The 21,360-nt window shown below is 35.8% G+C and overlaps 3 protein-coding genes and 1 pseudogene across 3 annotated transcripts; 2 read left to right on the top strand and 2 right to left on the bottom strand.

Moving 5' to 3' along the window:
* Positions 1-109: 109 nt before the first annotated feature.
* Positions 110-2,020, top strand: LOC105161193 (chavicol O-methyltransferase). The gene is made up of 2 exons (XM_011078806.3): positions 110-971; positions 1,613-2,020. Exons 1-2 carry the CDS (start codon positions 192-194, stop codon positions 1,916-1,918), a joined length of 1,086 nt encoding a protein of 361 aa, XP_011077108.1. The 5' UTR covers positions 110-191; the 3' UTR covers positions 1,919-2,020.
* A 136-nt stretch (positions 2,021-2,156) lies between these two features.
* Positions 2,157-10,979, bottom strand: LOC105161194 (uncharacterized). Its single transcript, XM_011078807.3, has 3 exons — positions 8,053-10,979; positions 2,964-5,529; positions 2,157-2,380 (listed from the first exon to the last, which is right to left on the bottom strand). Exons 1-2 carry the CDS (start codon positions 10,740-10,742, stop codon positions 3,000-3,002), a joined length of 5,220 nt encoding a protein of 1,739 aa, XP_011077109.2. The 5' UTR covers positions 10,743-10,979; the 3' UTR covers positions 2,157-2,380; positions 2,964-2,999.
* A 3,090-nt stretch (positions 10,980-14,069) lies between these two features.
* On the bottom strand, positions 14,070-14,645 carry LOC105161190 (mitochondrial import receptor subunit TOM7-1 pseudogene; annotated as a pseudogene).
* Positions 14,646-17,618: 2,973 nt separating this feature from the next.
* Positions 17,619-20,602, top strand: LOC105161189 (putative late blight resistance protein homolog R1B-14). The gene has a single exon (XM_011078802.3). It carries the CDS (start codon positions 17,739-17,741, stop codon positions 20,433-20,435), a length of 2,697 nt encoding a protein of 898 aa, XP_011077104.1. The 5' UTR covers positions 17,619-17,738; the 3' UTR covers positions 20,436-20,602.
* The last annotated feature ends 758 nt before the right edge of the window (positions 20,603-21,360 follow it).

Here is a 21,360-nt window from a genome sequence, read left to right as displayed (position 1 = left end):
TCACAAAGTTAATGTGTCATGGTCACTTTTTTTGAATTGTACATAAATTTACAGTAACTTCTTATACGATTGGTTGAGCTTTGGCCGAGACATATCGAATTTCCCTGTACAAGCCGACTTATGTTCGAATATATAAAGAGTGGCAGATTAATTCATGGCAACATGCACAAATTACATAGACTAAATTAGATATGGCATTGCAAAATGGAGATCAACTCTCAACAGAGCAACTGCTTCATGCTCAAGCCCATGTCTGGAACCACTTATTCAGCTTCATAAGCTCCATGTCTTTGAAATGTGCACTTGAGTTGGGCATTCCAGATATCATCCACAACCATGCCAAACCAATCACTCTCTCTGAATTGGTCCATGCCCTTCCAATCCCTGCCGGAAAATCCCATTTCGTCTACCGTTTGATGCGCATACTGATTCATTCTGAGTTTTTCGTCAGAGTAGCCGACGGTGATGATGATGGAGAAGAGCATTACTGGCTCACGCCGGCCTCTCTCCTCCTCTTGAGGAATTCACCCTTGTCGATGACGCCATTCTTTCAACTCATGTTGGACCCCGTTATGATGAAACCCTTTGATCATATAAGCGAATGGCTGGGGAGCGAAAAGCATTCCTCGGCATTTGAACTGGTGCATGGGAGGTCGTTGTTCGAGTATGTAGGGCAGGAGGCAGGGCTGAACAAGTTGTTGAACCAAGCTACGTCTAGTGATTCAAGGCTCTTCACTCATGTACTTCTTAGAGACTACAAACAAGTGTTGGAGGGGATCACGTCGTTGGTGGACGTGGGGGGTGGCACCGGGACAACAGCTGAGGCTATTGCTGAAGCATTCCCCGACATGAAATGCTTTGTTCTTGATCTCCCACATGTTGTGGGTGGCCTGAAAGGCACTAACAACTTGACATACATTGCGGGAGACATGTTTGAGGCTATCCCCTCCGTTGATGCTGTTTTATTCAAGGTATGACAATTTTGATTTGACTACAATTTCCTTTTATTGCTCCTTCCTTGCCATTATCTTTTGTTATCAACATTCATCCAATATGCAGATTTAATTTATAGTATATTCTCTATTTTAAAGGGTTAATTTAGGTTTTTTTTATAAATTCTTCTAGATAATTAATAGGATTTATTGTAATTTTGATCCTATAATTATGGGTGTCTTGTGTTCTGGTTCTTTGGCAAATAGAACTTGCTATTTGGTCGACCATTTTCATAATTTCATAATTTGACAATATATTTTATTTGGAATTTGAAAATTGGCCAAAAAAAATCACACATGTAATTAAATTACTTGTTCTTAAATTTAAGCCGGCACATAACTTGCAGATGCCAATTTTCAACACATGTCAAACTATCTAGCAAATTGTATTATCAAATTGTGAAATCTATAAAAATAATAGACCAGATCACAAGTTTTATTTTTTAAATGATCAAATCGTCGAATACCTATAATTATTACAGGACCAAATTATTAATCAATAAGCTCGGAACAACATTAGCTTAGTCTATCAAAAAAAATTACGAAGTGGTAATTGCTCAAATTCAACTTCAAGAAATAGCATTTTAAACTAATGCTGATATGGTAATAACACCACGCAGTGGGTAATGCATGATTGGGACGATGAAAGCTGTCTCAAAATGCTAAAAAAAAGCAAAGAAGCAATTGGTGGCAAGGACAAGACAGGCGGGAAGGTGATGATTGTTGACATGGTTTTGGATGTTAATGGAAGAGACAATAAAGAAATGGAAACTTGTTTCTTCTTCGACATAGCGTTGATGCCTTATCTCACTGGTCGTGAAAGGACTGAAAAAGAGTGGGCAAAGCTCTTCTTTGATGCTGGCTTCACCAACTATAAGATTACACCTGCATTTGGTCTAAGGTCTCTTATCGAGGTTTATCCTTGAATCCCTTGTAAGGAATTATCGATTGTTCACAATCCTCTTTCAAATATCAGTTCAAGTTGCAACATCTTTTGTGACGATAATATTATCTGGCGTTGAACTTTATTTCTCATCTTATGCTCCTTGGGATGGTGTAATGTTTATGAAATTGTCAGTAATAATGGAAAATTATAATCTTGTGTATAATTTATTATTTGCCTTTGAAGTTTAGTCATAATGGAAACCTTTCTGCACCGGATAGTTGCTAGTAATAATATATGCTATACATATCAATCTGTAATTGACAATAACATCCCAACCTCTACAGTCTGCCTCTTTTACCAAACAAGGCTCCTAATATAACATCATCTCTTCCATCTCCATCTCCTCCAAAGCAACAAGCAAATAATGAACTAGAAACCACCACTTTTGGCTGCTCGGCATCTTGCCAGAACTATCAGCCATCATCAATTAGGAATGAGCCGACTGAAAAACAGACTGATAACAGGTAAGATAGCTTCGAAAGATATGTCGACAAACATCAGAAACTTTGAACGCTCAGACAGAAAAAAGAGTCAGCTAGCAAACTGGATTTAAATAGCTTGAAAAATATATGCAACGGCTTGGAACACAAATGCTTCGTCAAAGTTACGATTGAAGAGGTAACTCACGGAAAACTAACAAATAATAAATGGTTTAGATACTCCCTGTTTTGTTTCTATGAAATGAAGTTATAAAAAAGTGACGTAGAACAACTATGCTATCGACAGTTAGTTACACTAAAACTTATCCAAGATTGCTAGAGAAGTTCTAACCATCCTGAACTCAATTGGTCAGAAGGTTCTGGAGTAAATAATCTTGCATATACTTTTACAGTTTTAAAGAATCAAGAGACTTAATGGGTGAAAATGGCAATCAAAAATAAATTAAATAAGCAGGGAACTCAATGTGAAATCCTAAACTAAGAAATACATAATTTCATAAAAAATTCATTTCCATCTTATTTAGTCCCAATCCAGACTTGGATATTTAAACTTTTAGATTGAGGGATGTGTGTTTAGTCTCTAACCTGATCAGACGCGTGATTTCCAGTTTGAAAGAGCAATCACTTAATGTCCCCTGTCAACGTGTTATAGCGACCAACACGAACTTGAAAGGCATCATTTCCCCAACCTTGTTGGACCTCTTGGATCTGCCTAGCTGAGTCGACAAGAGATATGTTCCCATCATCGACCTTAATCAGTTCAAGTGTAGGAATTTCTCCAAAACCATCTGGAATCTCTTTCAGACACCAACAACGATAAAGCACTAGGCATTTGAGGTTTGGGAAATGGCTGCTTTCAGTTATCCAGTGTTGGAGATCCGACTTGTCAAGAAGCAGAAATTTCAGGCAACGAAATTCTTCTTCACTTGTTTCCCACTTGTAGCCACGGAACGCGTAATCTCTTAGTTTAAGCACTTCAAGGTTAGGTAACAAACTAACGATTCCCATATCTTCCCAAGGACGTTGCCAACCACTCAGCGTCAACTTTTTCAATGATGGAGGAAAAGCAAGATTAAGCTTCCGTCGAAAAAGAAAAGTTGGAAATATCTTTACTTTCAATTTCTCAAGTTGATGAAAATGTAGGAGATTGTTGAGCTGATACTCTTGATCATTTTTGCCTCTAAAATAAGAGATGCTCAGTTTCTTTAGGTTCGGAATCATTTTCAGGAACTTCTCAGTACATCTAAAATCTCTGACTTCGGAAAGTGTTTGCAGGTTTTCTAGAGGAGAAATTGCTCTTTCTGGGTCGGGTAGGCGACCAAAAACGAATGAGACGAGATGCCTTAATTGTGGAATCATCCAAATCTTCGGTGGCAAAAATATCATCATTGGTTCGTAGCTCTTGAATATCTTTCCTCGATGAACAATTAAAGTTTGAAGATTCTGAAGGTTTGATATAGTTGCAGGAATCTCTATGCTATAGTCTACAGCAAGGTATCTTAAATGGAATAGCTCAAATACTTCTGGGGAAAAAGGTACTCTGGCAGAATTCACCATATCCAATATCTTGAGCATCCTGAAGTTACCCAGAAAAGAGCAATATTCTGGATGAGTTGGAGACCTATAGCTAGCCTGGAAGCATATAATTGTATGGATGGTTGAGCTATATATGTTTTCAAGGGAATTCAAATTCAGATGCATAATACTTATCCGATGCTGGTGTTTCATGTTCTCGAAAAGCATCTTGCCAACATACCTATGGAGAAACTTCTCTTCCTGGGCTTTTCTTATGCACAAATCCCGAACGAGATCATGAACACCGCAAACTTTTATCTTGCCATTAGTTTTCCTCTTGGTGACTAAGACAAGACTTCTCTTGACAAGATCCTCCAAATATTCTTCTGCCTCCTCTTCAAAGCTTTTAGATTCACTTGATTTAATGAAACCCTCAGCCACCCATAATTTGATGAGTTTCCAGACATGTATCTCATAGTCTTCTGGAAACCCTCCCATGTATAGAAAACATGGTCGCAAATGTTGTGGCAAGTGGATGTAACTCAAAGATAGTATCTTTGCAAACTGCTCGTAATTAGTTGTAACGGCTACATTTACGTTTTCAGCTATATCCTCCCATGATGCTTGAGTTCTACCAACTGTGGACAGAAGTCCTGCAATCACGATGATTGCAAGGGGGAGTCCTCCACAGCTTCTTGCTATCAACTTTCCAATTTTCTCCAATTCAACAGGACAATCTTCTTGTTTAAACACCATTTGCCGAAGCAGATTCCAACTTTGATCCTCATCTAAGAAATGCATTTCGTGAGGAGCGCTGGAACTAGAAAATTGGGCATAAGTAGCTATATCCAATAGTCTTGTTGTTACAATAATCCTACTTCCATTATTATCATCAGGAAATATCATCTTTATGTCATCCCAAGCTTTTGTACTCCACACATCATCTATAACAATCAAATACCTCATCCCCTTCAAACCTTTATACACATTCTCCGCCAAAAATTCATCGCATTGGTTTCCATTGGACGGTTTTATAGAAACTAAAAGGTTTGAAAGAATTTCTTGTATGCTATAATCTTGTGATACTTTTACCCAAGCACGAATCTGAAAGTGCTCCATAATTAACTGATCATCATAAGCATTTCTAGCGAGAGTTGTCTTACCAATACCTCCCATGCCAAAGATGGGAACAAGCTGGAGCTTGGAAGATTGCCCACAAAGGCGATGCTTAATTGCCGTCAAGTCGTCCTCAAAACCAACCACAACAGGTTCTCCAGCAGTGGGCGTAAGAAGCCCCGATGATGAACTAGCTGCAGAGGAATCTCTGTGTTTCAGCAGGTCTGAACTGTCCTTACTACTCTTCATCACCTGCCCAACAATAGAATCCATTCCCTTTGTTACGTTCTGTAGCTTCTGATACACATCTGAAATGTTGTCCTGATGCCTTTGAAGCTGAACATCTTGGGATCGTCGACCTGACTTGAACCGTGTTAGAATTTGTTTTGACAGGAAATCGTTGAGTAGGGCTTCTGCTTCACTGGCCACATCCCTGAGTCGAGCTTGTAGCCCGTCGTCTCGGTCAAGAAATGCTTGCACACAACACAACCAAAGAGAAGAGAGAAAGGAGGGATTGTAATTTTAGAGAGAGAAGTTGCTGTCAACTACATGTGCTGTATGCCCTAACATTAAAGAATGTTTCAATCATACCCCACATCTTTGACTTTCAAAAAGCAAACACAAATTAATTCATCCATTTTATCTTTTTTCTATTTATATTTATATTTAAAATTAATCAAATTAATTTCAAAATCAAAATTACAGCGTTTAATTCGAAATTACAAATATGAAACCCTCTAATTAACGTTATAAAAATTCAAATTAAAGTTCAAAAGTGATCTCCATGAAAACTTTACTATTGAGCCCATCAAAATTGGCATTGTGGAAAGAATAAAAAAAAAATAGAATAGAGATTGTACTATTTTAATTGATTTTTAATACAACATTACGTTTATGATAATTTTTATATATTTTAATTTTTCAGACACAATAAAATTTATGTTCACATTCCCGTTACATTTAGATCGATAATTTTAAATTATTAATAATAAATGATTTGAATTTATTTAAATAATTATAAATTCAAAAAATTTTAAATCCTTCAAATCTAATTTTCACATTCATAACTTAAGATGTTGTCTTGTTGTTTGGTACTTTGTATTTCAATTTTTGGTATTTTCACAAACACATTTCAAGTAACACTTTATGAAGGGGTTAAATCCAATTTACCCTAACGTGATATGTAAAATGAGCAAATACTCAAATATGAAAAAAAAAATTAGCAAATTATTCTCCTGTATTTTAAAAAATGATGTAAATTATCCCCTATTAATGGTTTTTCGATAAGGTGATAATTTATGGTTTTATTTTTTATAATTTTTTTTTTACTCATTTCTCATATTACAGTAGATAAATTGCATTTTTCTCCTTTATAAAGGTAACGGACAACAAGAGAGCAACTTCATGAATTTCGTATATTTTTAGATACTCTAAAGTCTAAATAAATTTATGCCATGAGATACAAAATACCAATCCCCTAAAGGACTGATTATGTAAAATCATGTGCTTATTAATCTATATGAATTAATTTTTACATTATCATCTTGAATAGAGGTAGGGATGAAAATTAAAATATCATAGAATTAATTATAAAATTTTTATATGATGGTTAAACTGAAAAAATAAAAATTTAAGTAAAAAGACTATTACAAGAAATATATTACAGAATACTTTGGAGATAGTTGATATAACAAATAAAATTTAAAAAAATAATTTTTTTTTAACTTGCTCCAATATAAAAATAAATAACAAAAATTGTCTTTCAAAACTGAAACAAATTTTACATATGGAGTAATTTAAATAGTGCTTTTTAGTGATAAATATAAAATGTGAGAAGTAAATATTATAGAGAGAATTCATATAAATTCTAAGAGTTAATAAAAGATAATTGAAACTCATAATATATTTTTTATATAATTATTCTAATATAAACTTAAAATTGTAATGGTATATATTATATCTTGAAACAGTAAAAATATTTATGGTTAAATAACTTTGGAATAAAAAGGATTTTTCTAAATTTAATTCTAAAAACAGGATATAAATAGAAAAAAAAATAAGAGAAGTGATTCTATTAGATTATTGCATTTTCTTTCCATGTTTGTTTTAAGTAGCGCTAATTAATAAGATACTTATTTTTTTAAATATTGAATCATACAAAATAATTGAATAAAAAATACCCCAAGCTTCCTCAATTAGAACATATTTATTTTTTTAATCACTTCAATAGTATACTTTTCATTTATTTAGACATAATAAAAATTTAAAGTTACACTTTTAATAAATATTCAAACAAAATCATTAAAGTGAAAAATAAATTCATAATAATCCAAAATATTGGATTTGAAGAATAATAATCCAAAATAATAAAAAGGGTTAAAGAGAATGAAACATGACGATGAAAAATAAAGATAAATCGTGTTTATCAAAGCAATAGAAGAGCAACAGAATAATAGCCAACTTTTCGCCTGGGGGCGAGTTCCCTATTTATAGAGGAGTATCCGAAACTAATCGTTCTTCCGATTCCTGCGATGAACAGATAAGATTAGTTGAGATAAAATTAGCACAAAGTAAAATCGCCAAAGTAAATATTGGTCGGTATTCAGACAAGTTTAGTCAATGTAGAAGGGAAGTGTAAATATTTTGTTCAAATGTATCTCAAACACTAACCAATTCCAGTGCCTTCATTATGTTGGCTGCTGTATGATTTATGCATCCTTGGGAGATTATAGACTTCATCATCACAACAGACCACAAGTCATACGCACAGGCAGACATATATAGTACAAAACGTATCAACTTTTTCCTTTAAGCACTAGCAAGTGAAGTGAAAATGGATGAGAGTAATTGCTGAAGATCAACATAATAAAGGGAAAAGGAAAAACAATGCAAAGAAACATCAAGTTCAATGTAATAAAGAGACACAGTGTTAAGGGAAACAACCTAAAAAGACTTGAACTGATTAACTTTTATGTAGAAGGAGATCCAATGCCTAACCTTAGATGAGACTTTATGAATGAATATTCCATAAGCAACATGCTACCACGCCACCCGAACTTGAAGGAAATCATTTCCAGATTCTTGTTGTTCCTCTTTTATCCGCATGGCCGAGTCCACAAGAGATTTGGGCCAGTGTGGCACCTCAATCAGCTCAAGTGTTGGAATTTCTCCAATACCATCTGGAATCTCACCTAGTTCTCCACAATCATGAAGCACTAAGCGCTCAAGGTTCGGAAAGTGACTGCTATCTGTTACCCAATGCTTGAGATTTTCACTTTCGATTTGCAGAAACTTCAGTCGAGGAAATTCTCCTTCAGTTGTTTCCCATTTGCCACGCCTAAAAGAGCATCTTCTCAGTTTCAGCACATGAAGATTTGGCAATGAACCTACAGTCGCCATATCTTGCTGGGAAAGCACACAACCACTCAAGGTTAACTTTTGCAGTGTTGTAGGAAAAGCAAGCTTTTCCCACAAAGGATGACGGTCCCAATAGCTCCCTATACAGATTTTCAGTTTTTCAAGTTGACGCAGGTGGATAAGATTGTGGAGTTGATAGACTTGCAAAAATATTCTATCTCTATTGTAAATGAGTCCCAACTTTTTTAGGCTTGGAAATATTTGCCCGATCCTTTTGGCACATTTAAAATTTGCTACTAGAGCCAGTGTTTGCAGGTTTTCAAGAGAAAAAGATTTGGAACAAGGACTAGGTAAGGGGTCTAAAATGAAGGAGACCAGATGTCTTAATTGTGCCATCCTCCAAATTTCCGCTGGAAAATGTATTCTACAACTACAATCTTCATTGTTCCTCCAATATGGAAAAATGAATAAGGTTTGAAGATTCTGAAGTTTTGATATTGAAGCGGGAACGTAGAGATCACCTTTATACCCATAGCTGAAAGCAAGATATCTTAAATGAAATAGCTCAAGTACTTGGGCAGGGAACTCCATCACTATTAGCTTCAGAACATCCAGTACCCTCAGCAATCTAAAACTTTTTAAAGAACTTGGAAAACTTTGACAATTCTGAAAGCACAAAATGGTACGGATAATAGGGCTATAAATATTTGAAAGGAGAGTCAGACTGGGGGGAACAGTCAGACTAGAGGGACAAATACTCAGACGGTGCTGATCTTTCATGCTTTCTAAAAGAATTTTGTTACCAACCCTATCTGTAGCATTTAGAAGGAACTTCTCTTCCTGAGCTTTTCTTTTACACAAGTCACGTACCAGATCATGGACGCCACAACTTTTGATTTTGCCATTACATTTTCTCCTAGTAACCAAAACAAGACTTCTCTTGACAAGGTCCTCCAAATATTCTTCTGCTCGCTCTTCAAAGCTTTTAGATACACTTGGTTTCATAAAGCCTTCAGCCACCCATAACTTGACTAGTTTGGCGACAAGGATCTCGTGGTCTTCAGGAAAAGCTCCCATGTATAGGAAACATGGCCTCAAATGATGAGGCAGGTGGGAGTAACTTAAAGATAAAATCTTGGCAAATTCCTCACCATTTGCAGTGACAGCTGAATTTACCTTTTCTGCTATATCCTCCCAAGAAGTTTGAGTCTGACTGACTGTGGATAGAAGTCCTGCAATTACAATAATAGCAAGGGGGAGTCCTTTGCAGCTTCTTGCAATCATCTTTCCAATGTTCTCCAGCTCTGAAGGACATGGTTCTTCTTTGAACAATTTCTGCCGAAGTAGATTCCAGCTTTGATCCATATCCATGAAGTGCATCTCATGAAGAGGGCTGGAAGGGTCGGCATAAGCAGCCACATCTTGTAGCCTTGTGGTTAATATGATCCGACTACCATTATTGTCATCAGGAAATATCCTCCTCATGTCATCCCATGCCTTGGTACTCCAAATATCATCCAGCACCACAAGATACCTCCTACCCTTCAAACCTTTGTACGCATGTTCTGCCATACGTTCGTAGCTATGCTTTTTTTCATCAAACGTCTCATTGAATGCATTGATGGAATCTATAATAGCGAAAAGCATCTCTTGTATGCTATAATCTTGTGACACCGTAAGCCAAGCACGAGTATCAAAGTGTTGTATAATCAATCTATCATCATAAGCATTTCTAGCAAGAGTTGTTTTACCAATGCCACCCATGCCATAGATTGGAACGAACTCCAGGTTGCGCGACTCTCCACAAAGCCGAGTCTTTATTGCCATCAAGTCATCTTCAAATCCAACCATGGCATCATTTTTGGCGGGCGCAAGCACTGATGATGAAGTAGGAGCAAAAGAATCACTCAGTTGCATCGGTGCTGATGTAGGACGAGAAGAGTCGGTGAGTTGGAGGTGTTGGACTCCAAGGCTGCTCTTAGCTTCCACCACCTCTTCTACAATAGATTTGAAATCATCAGCTACTCCCGGTAGCTTCTGATACTGCTTCTGAAACTTGCGCTGAAACCTATGGGCTTCGGACCTGCGACTTCGATAGGGAGAAAGATCAAAAGTCGGGGTTCCTCCATTTGAATCCAAGCTGAGAATTTCTTCAAACAGTAGGTACTCAAGAATATCCTCAGCTTCATTTGCTGCATCCCTCATTCGAGCTTCCAAATTGTTGGCTTTCTCAGGGAACTCTTCAAGAAATGCTTGCAAGAACTTCACGTGTTTAAGGAGAGATTTAAGTCGTGGTTTTTCTTCAAGGGAAAACTGATGCTGTTTCAGAAGCTGAACAAGCGTTTGCCCAAGTGAAACAAGAGCAGCGTAAGCCATCTTAGTTTGGCGGAAGATTAAAACTTTCAGTTTCAGAAATTACAGAACTTAGAACAGGAGATTATGTTAAGGTAAAATTAATATTACAGGATCGGATTAGGACGCTGTTGTGAGAAAAGTAATCACAACATTCTCCGACTACCAATTAACAGCGCAATTGTGACAAAAGAAAGCATGTGCACTGGTATCAATTACAATGCAATTGTCGAGTTTATTACATTTACTCCTTACACAATGTCCAGATTCCTCACGGGTACAAAAGAAACCATGTGCACTGGTGTCAATTACAATGAAATTGTCCACTTCATTACATTTTACACCTTATAAAATGTTTTTTTTTTTTTTCGGTAAAGGTAATTTTTATTAAGTAAAAAGAAATATATTTGTACAATACAACTTACTTAATTTAAACGGTTTCTTCGATGGGCCAAAGAATCCATCATAAACGATAAAGCGTACAAGTGCTAATAGCAGTGAATAATTCTACACTAAGAATCCTAACTACACATAGTGCGTGTAAAATTTCTGTTACCTAAGAACATATTTTACCTATAACTACACATGGTTGGAATGGTATATGCACTAGCATTTCATATTATATTTAATACACTTTTTGGAATGGTTCCTTCGATACAGTGTCATTAATTTTGAAACAGTATATATTTTATTTTGACACATTCACTTACTATGTAAAAGCCAATTCCTTATGATTTATATATTTATTAAAAAATATTTTTTTTTGGTTTTTTGATTATTTTTATAGCATTAATTAATTACTGAATTTAGTAAAATTAATTATTTTGTTTCAATTTGATTAATTAATTAAATATTAAATTATGGGATGCAATTAATATTATAAAATAGATAAAAATAATATATTAATATAAAAATTAACATTTAGGAATATAAAAACAAACACTATTCTATAAGATTTAGGGTGAAGAGCAATTTACCCCCGTGAGATTGAAAATGAACACATTATCCCCCTATAAAAAAATATAGCAATTTATCCTCCTATACTTTTTAAAATGAAGCAATTTTACATCCTTGTATAAGAAGGTAAATTGCTCCATTTTATAAAATATAGAAAGATAAATTGTTATATTTTAAAATATACAGGGAGGTAAATCGCTATTTATTTTTTTCGTAAAGGGGGTAATCTGTTCATTTGCGATATCACAAGGGAATTAATTGCATTTTCCCCTAATTTGTTATATGAATTCCCTCCTCTCCAATCAAATTATTGCTTATAAGTCATGTATCTTTTAAATAATTAATTCAAATAAAATTGTGGAAGCAAGAAAAAGTATATGTATTATATAAAAATAGATGCCTCTAATCCTAGTACTATAGAGGCACCAATATCCTTAAATAACTTCTTTGATATGTTTCTAAATGAGAAATGACTGAATTACCCTTAATTATAGTTCTTATTTCTTCTCTCCCCTCTCATGTCATTTCATATTTTCTTCTTATGCCTCACACCACTCATCGTTTAAAATTTACCCCTTCTATTTGTTTTCTAAATTATATTATTATATTAAATATTTGCTTTTCCCTAATTATGATCTAATAAACAACGCTAGTGTTCAAGAAAATGTCCGCAACACACGAGTATGAAATAAAATAAGTTGAAAATTCCTAATCGTGGGAACAGAAATCAACAATCAAAAAGTTGGTGTCATAGGAAATGGTCAAATTGGGATACAGAGTGAGCTATAAACTTATTGTATGGTGAAGCAATAACATGTATGCTATTGCATCAACATTTTGCCTGCCAAGGGTACAACCCAATAGTTCAAACACATGACTTCGTTATTGGAGGTCATGCATTCAAATCTTGACCGTATACATGTGTTGGGTGCTTGAGTGTAAAAAAGAAAAAAAAAATAAAAAATTATTCACGACTTCGACACCACATTCAAAAACTCTCAAATTCTTGCTTCCTGAGGAAGTGCACAAACTGGCTCTGGGAGTCCAAGAACTCTGTACAACTCCTGATTTATAGAAATGAAGTAGAATCAAATCTATTCTTTAGTATCTATGGTGGTGTTATCTTCTCTAACCATCTTTTCTTATTATGCAGACATGGAGTGATCGAAGGCATGAACTAAACTACAAACTCAAGTCATGCAATCTTCCAGCCACAGAAGAGGCCGGACCATCAAATGGCAAGAGGTTGAAGAAATAGTAAAAAACTTCAAGACTAATCTAGAGCAGAACAGAGCTAATTCCCATGTTAGAAAACCGGGAGCAGAAATACAAAGAGTAAGCTGACATGTCACCTACGGAGTAAAGACTGCTAGGAAGAATCAATTGTTTCAGCATATCAAATATTCTTATTGTATATAGATGCTTGCACCAGCATCATTGCATCATTACAATTATCAGTGATATTACAGCACTACAGCAGCTCAAAAAACCATCAATTATTTCGATTGCAAACAAGTTATCATTGCTTAAGTGACAGAAAAAGGGGTATGCAGGAAAAGGTAAAAGAAGAAGGTGAAGAAATAAGCAAATTAAACAGTCAATAATTCTGTGAAGGACACATTAGATCTTATCGTGCAATGAGATTCGTCATAGCAATCCACAGACAGCTAGATAACCAAAAAGAAAAACATATTTTCTCTCTAGAAAATCGAGATATGACTCTAAATACATGAAACTCATTATTTTTCAATCTAACAGTGACATTAAACCAGCTATGCTGTGCGAGTAAAATGTGATCACATATTTTCATATATGATGCGTGTAAACAAAGCGAAGGCCATCAATCTCCAACCTCCTGTGGAACTGCAAGTGAGACATCGATCTATTTGCAGCAAAACATGTTTCCCCGAAATCACATACCTTCAGATTTATTCCACAGACCAATATGATCACAAGATTCTCGAAATACTTCCTAGGGAAAATATTCAAGTAAGGAAAAACAAATACAGGCAATGCATCATATTCGTATTACACATATACTATCTTCACGCTGAAAGGGCGCAGCAAGATAATCATTTGTGATAAACCTACTTTGCAGACACTAGGCACGAATTTAACAGAGAAATCTCAAATATAAGCTAATGAAAAGCCACAACATTGCTATGGGCTCAAACTTCAAGCACAACTCACCAACAAACCAGAGCGTTTCAGAAAATGCAAACACCTTACACACAAAAATCAAACAAATATCCGAGCAATCAAAATTCAACTATCAACAATCAGTACCGCCAACAGAAAAGTTGAGGGATCAAAGTTTAATTCAGGAGTCCTAAGAAAAAGTACTAAACATTGATGCCCCAAAGCAACAGTGTGTTATATGACACCAAATCAAAATCAACAGCCAAAATAAATCCCTTTCATTAAGCCATATTATATAACCAGCATTTGAAAAAACTCCGCGTAAATCCCTAGCACTATATCAGAAGAACGAAAATACTCGCATAAATCCCATACACTATATTAAAATCTCAGACCGCAATGTCAAGTGATAGACACAACAAAACAAGGGAATTCAACATCAACAGATAAATGGTTTTAGACGGGGCTGAGGAGTTGAGAGAGAGACGGCTTAGGTTCGGAGTTCATGCCGATGATGATGACCATCGGGATGAAACCATAGTGAGTGATGACTTTAGCCTTCTTCATAGTCCAAGTGCTCCACTCCTTGACGAACTTCGCCGCCACCACCATGGACCCCTCCTCCTCGTCTGCTGCCGCCGACTTTTTCACTACCTTCCCTTTCCCCGCCTTCAGAGACACCTTCGAAGCCATTTCTGACTGAGTTTGTGGGTTTGATTTTGTTTCTTGCGGGCTGATCTGTGGCTGCTGCCTCTGCTCAATTTCTCAGTAGCTCTGTCGCTGCGTGAACGTGAACAAAGGGTTGCAAAATAGGATGGAAATGCCCTGGAAGAAATTAATTTTTAATCAAACTGCGGAAAATTTCTTGTCCTAGCTAGTGTAAAAAGACAAGAATGACCCCTTGATGGGAATAACTAGTAAAATATTTTACCACTACATGGGGGTTGTACTAGTAATTATAAATAAAGAAAATTTTAATTTTTATCCTGTAATTTGGCAAATGTCAATTTTAGCATTTTTAATTACTTTTACTGTCATTTTATCTCGAACTGAAATAAGGTTACGAGTAACATATAAATAGAAAAAATTTTCAACTGATACAAACACCACCTTATCCAAACACACATTCAATTGAGCGTCGAAGTTAGAGTATGTGTCTGACAACCTTAAATTGGATGACATTTCTAAAAGTTTGTAAATTAATAGTTAACATATGATAATGGTTTAGGACCAAAATTAAATTAAGCAATAATGAAGGACCGAATTTGTATTTTTTCAAATTTCATATGATAAGTTGATTATTTACGAAAATATTTAAGGTTCGGGAAACGGGAATTATTGTTTTTGATAATTCAGTTGTATAAATATAAAGTTTGAATTTCTTTTACAATTTGATGACAAATATTATTTTCCTGAACATTAATACTTTGATGTTGGCAAAAACTGTAATTGTATTAAAAAGAGTTATTTATACTTAAACCCATCTAAAAATACGAAATTACACTTTTCTTTAAAAAATTTTAAAAAAATTACACTTACACCCTCTCCAAAATTTTTTGTTTCAATGAAGGGTAATACTAGAAATTTAAATAATTCTTTTGGCTAATGTCAGTATGTTTCGTCCAAACTCTAATGAAACAGAATTAGTTGTAAATAATGAATTTTCGAAGGAAAGTGTCACTTTGAAATTTTTAAGGGAAAAAGCACAATTTTATATTTTTAAAGGGAATTTAAATATAATTAACCCTTGAAAAAAATATTACACTTAAAATATATATCAATTACATTTGTATATATAGGAAAATCATCAGTGTCTTATCCTAGTATAAAATAGGTATTTATAACCCCTTTCAACACACATTATTTAGTTTTTCTACATATATTAGTTGTTAAGCTCGATCAACCATGGCGTTCAATGGAGAACTCTTTGACATATTTTCATGGCTGCCAGCGAAAAGCTTGTATAGATTATCGTCAGTTTGCAAATCATCTAAGGAACTGTTGTCTGATGATTTGTTCATCAGAAAACAGTTCAAAAACATGCAGTTGGTCTCGGACGGGGATTTCTTTATCTATCCTCAAATCTTCCAGAGGTACTGGAAAGGCAAACTGGAGTTCCACGCATTATCCTCCAAGAATTCCAGCAGCAACCTGCCTCCTGAATCCTTGGATTTCTTGGCAAACCAAGCCAGTATCATTGCTTCCAGCAACAGCCTGGTTTTCTGCAGAAACATCCGTGATGATGAAAACCCGTTGTTTCTTTTCAATCCGACAACTTGAAGCTATTTGCCTATCCCCTTCCCAGATGAGGGATCAACTCTTCGTCTTTTAAACATCGTTTTCGTGTGTGAAAAAGACGAAAACAGCGGAGACGATTTCTTGTTGCTGACACTAATTAAACCTAACGAGTGGGATGAGGAATTCCATTCCAAGATTTACTCTCCAGAAGAAAGAACTTGGAGGGATGGAGGGAGGGTCGATCTTGGCTAAAGAAAGATGACTTTCGAGCATATGGTCAAGCTGAACAGAGTGGTTTACATAGTTTCCAACTGCTTCAACCATTTTGCAAAGCGGAGCAGGTTCTTCTGGCCTTATATTGTGGCTTATGACATCAAGAACTCCAATTCAAGATTCTTGAAAATACCAAAGGGTGCAAGGAAAGGAGTTTGGGACTCCATGCTACGCATATTCAAGTGGGGTAATCATCCCAACAACTCTGAATTTAACTCAATATGTTTGGTTAAATTGTTGAAGAATGTTTTCACTGTATGGGTGTTGATACGTACAAGGTCTTCATATTACTGGAAGCGGGTTTTCAAAATGCGAGTAAAAGCCATGGTGTTGGCACTATCTGAAATTGATCATCCAAGGGTGGAAGGTTTTGAAGTTTTGAATGGGAGTTTTCTGATATTTGCAACTGAAGGAAAGGTTTATAGTTTCAATCTTACAGATGGGGAAGAAGCCGAAGAAGTTTGTGGGCATCGGTGTGGAAACTTTGTTCGTTTCGCAACGTTCTCCAGTACTCTTCGTCCATGCGGACCTGGTGCAATAACATTGCCATTGCATGCTTGAGGAATATTGCACAGCTTGTTTTGGAGTTGTTTGGTCTAAGTTTTGAGGCAACCTTCTTTAATTTTCTTCCTAGCATGATTTTTTTCTTTTGATGTATTAATTTGTTCCGATCCTAATGGAATCGGGTGAGACCTGTAGTATCCGACCCTAATTGCACGAGAAGAAGGGATAGAGTACCAAAAAAGTGAATTAATGTATGCTAAATTAGTCTTTGTTAAAATCTATCAACCGTATGTAAATGCGTGTAATAAGTTAGAACTCTTCCTCTCGTCTTCATCCTCTCCTCTCCTCCTCCATCACTTGTCGAGGAGAAGGAAACCTCTGCAATAAATTTCACACAGAGAGCATTCTGCGTGCATAGTTGCTCCAGAATCTCAAGTGAGTCGAGGGTTTATTGTTAATTATCGGCTCAGATCTCCTCCAATCCTCATCTGTAATTCTCTCTCTCACTGCCACTTTCAATTTATTTATTTATTTTATGTACATACATGTAAAATCTAAGAGTAAAATTTACCTAACAAAATAATAAAAAATATCAATTGATTAATAAAGTGATATTAATAACAAAACTTAAGTATCGATTCAATTATTCGGGGTATTAAAATAATATTAATTAATAAAATTTGAATAAATTTTATTGAAAAACGAGGAGTATAGATGGAATTAAATCAAATAATAATCAACGCAGCACATGCATTAGTTGCATTGCATCTGCTCTGCCAATTCATTATTATTTAAAAATGACTTATTAATCAAAGTCAACATCTTCTACTTATAATCCCAAGACTCTCTCCCTCTTTGGCATCATCCATCTCTTGTTGCTATTAGCTAATTGATCACTGGATTAAGATCATGGCCTATGCTGCTGTTGCTTCTGTTTCAGAAACATTATCTCTGATCCTGAACCATCATCAGTATGCCGTTTTTCTTGATCAGAAACGACGACTTAGATCTCTCCATCAACACCTCAAGTTCTTGCGAGCATTTCTTGAAGATTTTCCTGATAAAGCCATCCATTTGGAAGGTCGAATCAGGGATGCAGCAACTGAAGCTGAAGATATCATTGAGCACCTACTGTCTGAAGAAATTCGCAGCTGGAGTTCAACTGGAGGTGGCGGTGGACGTCCTCGTACTGTTCATCCTTCGCCCCATCGAACTGCCAACTCAATTTCCCGTAGGCTTCAAAAGATGTGTCAGCAGCTACCAAAAGCAGCTGAGGTTGTTGGATCCATTGTGGAAGAGGTGATGGGGATCAAGAATAGCCTCGGAGCTGTCCAAGATCCGCAAGTACTCACTCATTCTTCTCCACCTACTACTTCATCAACAGCGCTTGTGCCCACCAAAAAATATGACCAAAAAATAGATGCCATGGTTGGATTTGAAGAGGACCTTTTAGCAACAAAGACTCGGCTTTATGGAGGGTCGTCCAAACTCGAATTCATACCGATCTATGGCATGGGCGGCATTGGCAAGACAACTCTCGCTAGAAATGCTTATGGCGATTCATTGATTGTAGAACACTTTGATATCCGTGCTTGGTTGACAGTATCACAAGATTATAGCGTCCAACAAATGCTTTTTGCTCTTGTAGATTCCATCAAACCATTCAATGAGAAGTTTGATGGAGAAAAACATAGCTACGAACAAATGTCGGAACAAGTGTACAAAAGCTTCAAGGGTAGGAGGTATCTCGTGGTATTGGATGATATGTGGAGTACAAAGGCTTGGGATGATGTGAGAAGGATATTACCTGATGACAGTAACGGCAGTCGGATCATAATCACTACAAGGCTACAAGATGTGGCTGCTTATGCCGACTCTTCTAGCCCTCTTCATGAGATGCGTTTCATGGATGTGGATCAAAGCTGGATTTTGCTTCGGCAGAAAGTGTTTAATGAACAACATTGTCCTGCTGAGTTGGAGAGCACCGGGATGATGATTGCAAGAAGCTGCAAAGGTCTCCCGCTTGCAATTGTTGTAATTGCAGGAATTCTGAAAACAGTCAGTCAGACTCAAGCTTCTTGGGAGGATATAGCAAAGAAAGTAAATTTAGCTGTCTCTGCAAAAGATGAGCAGTTTGGCAGGATATTGTCTTTAAGTTACACCCACTTGCCTCATCATTTGAGGCCGTGTTTCCTATACATGGGATGTTTTCCTGAGGATTATGAGATCCATGTCTCAAAACTTGTCCAGTTATGGATGGCTGAAGGCTTTATGAAACCAAGTGTATCTAAAAGCTTTGAGGAGGGAGCAGAAGAATATTTGGAGGATCTTGTCAAGAGAAGTCTTGTGTTGGTCAATAGGAGGAAGTCTAATGGCAAAATCAAAAGTTGCAGTGTCCATGATCTGGTACGAGACTTGTGTATAAGAAAAGCTCGGGAAGAGAAGTTTGTTCTATATGCTCTGGATAGGTATGTCGACAGAATTCTTCCAAAACCCATAAAAGATCAGCATCGCCTAAGTATTCCTCGTTCTACTATGCTTCTTTTTCAAAATATCTTTACCCCTACCATCCGCACTGCTTTATACTTTCAGCATTGTCGATTGTTTCCAAGTAGTTTAAAAGGTTTTAGATTGCTGCGGGTATTGGATGCTCAGAAGGTAACAGTCATGAAGTTCCCAGCCGAAGTACTTGAGCTGTTTCATTTAAGGTACCTTGCTTTCACCCGCGGGTATGATGACCTCTGTATTCCTGCTTCCATATCAAAACTTGAGAATCTTCAAACTTTATTCATTTATCCATATGGGGGGGACAATGCTTTCTATTCTGCAATATGTTTTCAAGCTGAAATTTGGAGGATGGCACAATTAAGACATCTTGTCTTCTTCATGTTAGACCCCTTACCTAGTCCTTGTCCCAGATCTTTTGCTCTTGAAAATCTGCAAACACTTGCTCTGTTACTAAATTTTAGATGTTCCGAAAGGATTGGGCAAATATTTCCCAGTCTAAAAAAATTGGGCCTCATTTATGGGAAAGATAGAGTACTAAACTGGGAATTCTATGGTCTCCACAATCTCGTCCACCTGCATCAACTTGAAAAACTGAAAATCTCTATGCCGATCAGTAGTTGGGAAAGTCATTCTCCTACGTGGATTCCAGAAAGTCGTGTTCCTTTGTGGGAAAAACTTGCTTTTCCTAGGATGCTGAAAAAGTTAACCTTAGGTGGGTTTATGCTTAGCCAGCAAGACATGGCGACTATAGGTTCATTGCCAAATCTTCATGTGCTGAAACTGAGAAGGTGCTCTTTTAGGGGTGGCAAATGGGAAACAACCGAAGGAGAATTTGCTCAACTGAAGTTTCTGAAAATCGAAAGCACAAATTTGAAGCATTGGGTAACAGATAGCAGTCACTTCCCAACCCTTGAGCGCTTACTACTTTATCATTGTCCAGAACTATACGAGATTCCAAATGTTATAGGAGAAATCCCAACACTTGAGCTGATTGAGGTAAAAAGTTGGGACGAGTTTCTTGGGAACTCGGCCAAACGTATAAAACAGGAACAAGAAGATTCTGGAAATGAATGCCTTCGAGTTCGGATTTTGAAGTAGCAGTACATTGCATGCAGACACAACATTTATTCATGCGTCCTCAACCTCCTCATCTAAGGTTAGGTATCGGCCTAAAAGTTAACTAGTAATTTTTGTATTGTTTTTTCCAATTATAACACTGTAATTCTCTTTACGTTCAGCAGTTATAGGGATAAGTGTTTAATTGATTCTCGTTTGTTTTCGAACCTGTTTTACTCTTTAAAATTTTTGTTTTAATATTATAGAGGAAAGTCACATGGCCTTCACGTGACTTTTTAAATAAGTAATTTCGTTTTTATTAGCTTAAAAAGTTATATAGAACTAAAATGGAACCCTAGTACGTTAGGGGACTAAAATGAGAATTGCCTGAAATTAGGGGACTAAAATTACCTTTAATCCTTTCATTATGGTAGTTTTTAACAATTTAGTACTACAAAAAAGGTTTTTTTTTTTTTACAGTGATTGAATTGATTTTCATTTGTTTTCTAATCTATTTTACTCTTCAAAATATTTATTTTACATGAAAATTTATTTAATCAGTTTCTGTTATCCAACCTATTTCAATATGGCAGTGATCTAAGTAATTATTATTTATATTTATATTTATATTAAGTAATTTCTTGATGGATTAAATCCTTTTAATTTTCATGATTTTTTCTAATCATTTTGTGTTAAATCATAGGAAATTTTGATCCAGTAGATGTACCATTTTAAAAGTAATGATATAGAAAAAATTAATATGAATAAATAAGTACCATTTAAAAAGTAATAAAAGGATAAATATAAATAATGTGAAAAGTAACCAACGAAAATAAATAATAAATATAGAAAATGATTAGTATGGGTTAATAAATAAATTATTTTACACAATTATCTTTAGGAATGATATTATTATAAGTTGGGAGTTAACGGGATTAGTTGCACTGCCAATTCATTATTATTTATA

This window comes from Sesamum indicum, linkage group LG4, assembly GCF_026168435.1.
Source record: "Sesamum indicum cultivar Baizhima isolate 11 linkage group LG4, ASM2616843v1, whole genome shotgun sequence".
Taxonomy (NCBI): Eukaryota; Viridiplantae; Streptophyta; class Magnoliopsida; order Lamiales; family Pedaliaceae; genus Sesamum; species Sesamum indicum.
This window is presented reverse-complemented; position numbering and strand designations above follow the sequence as displayed.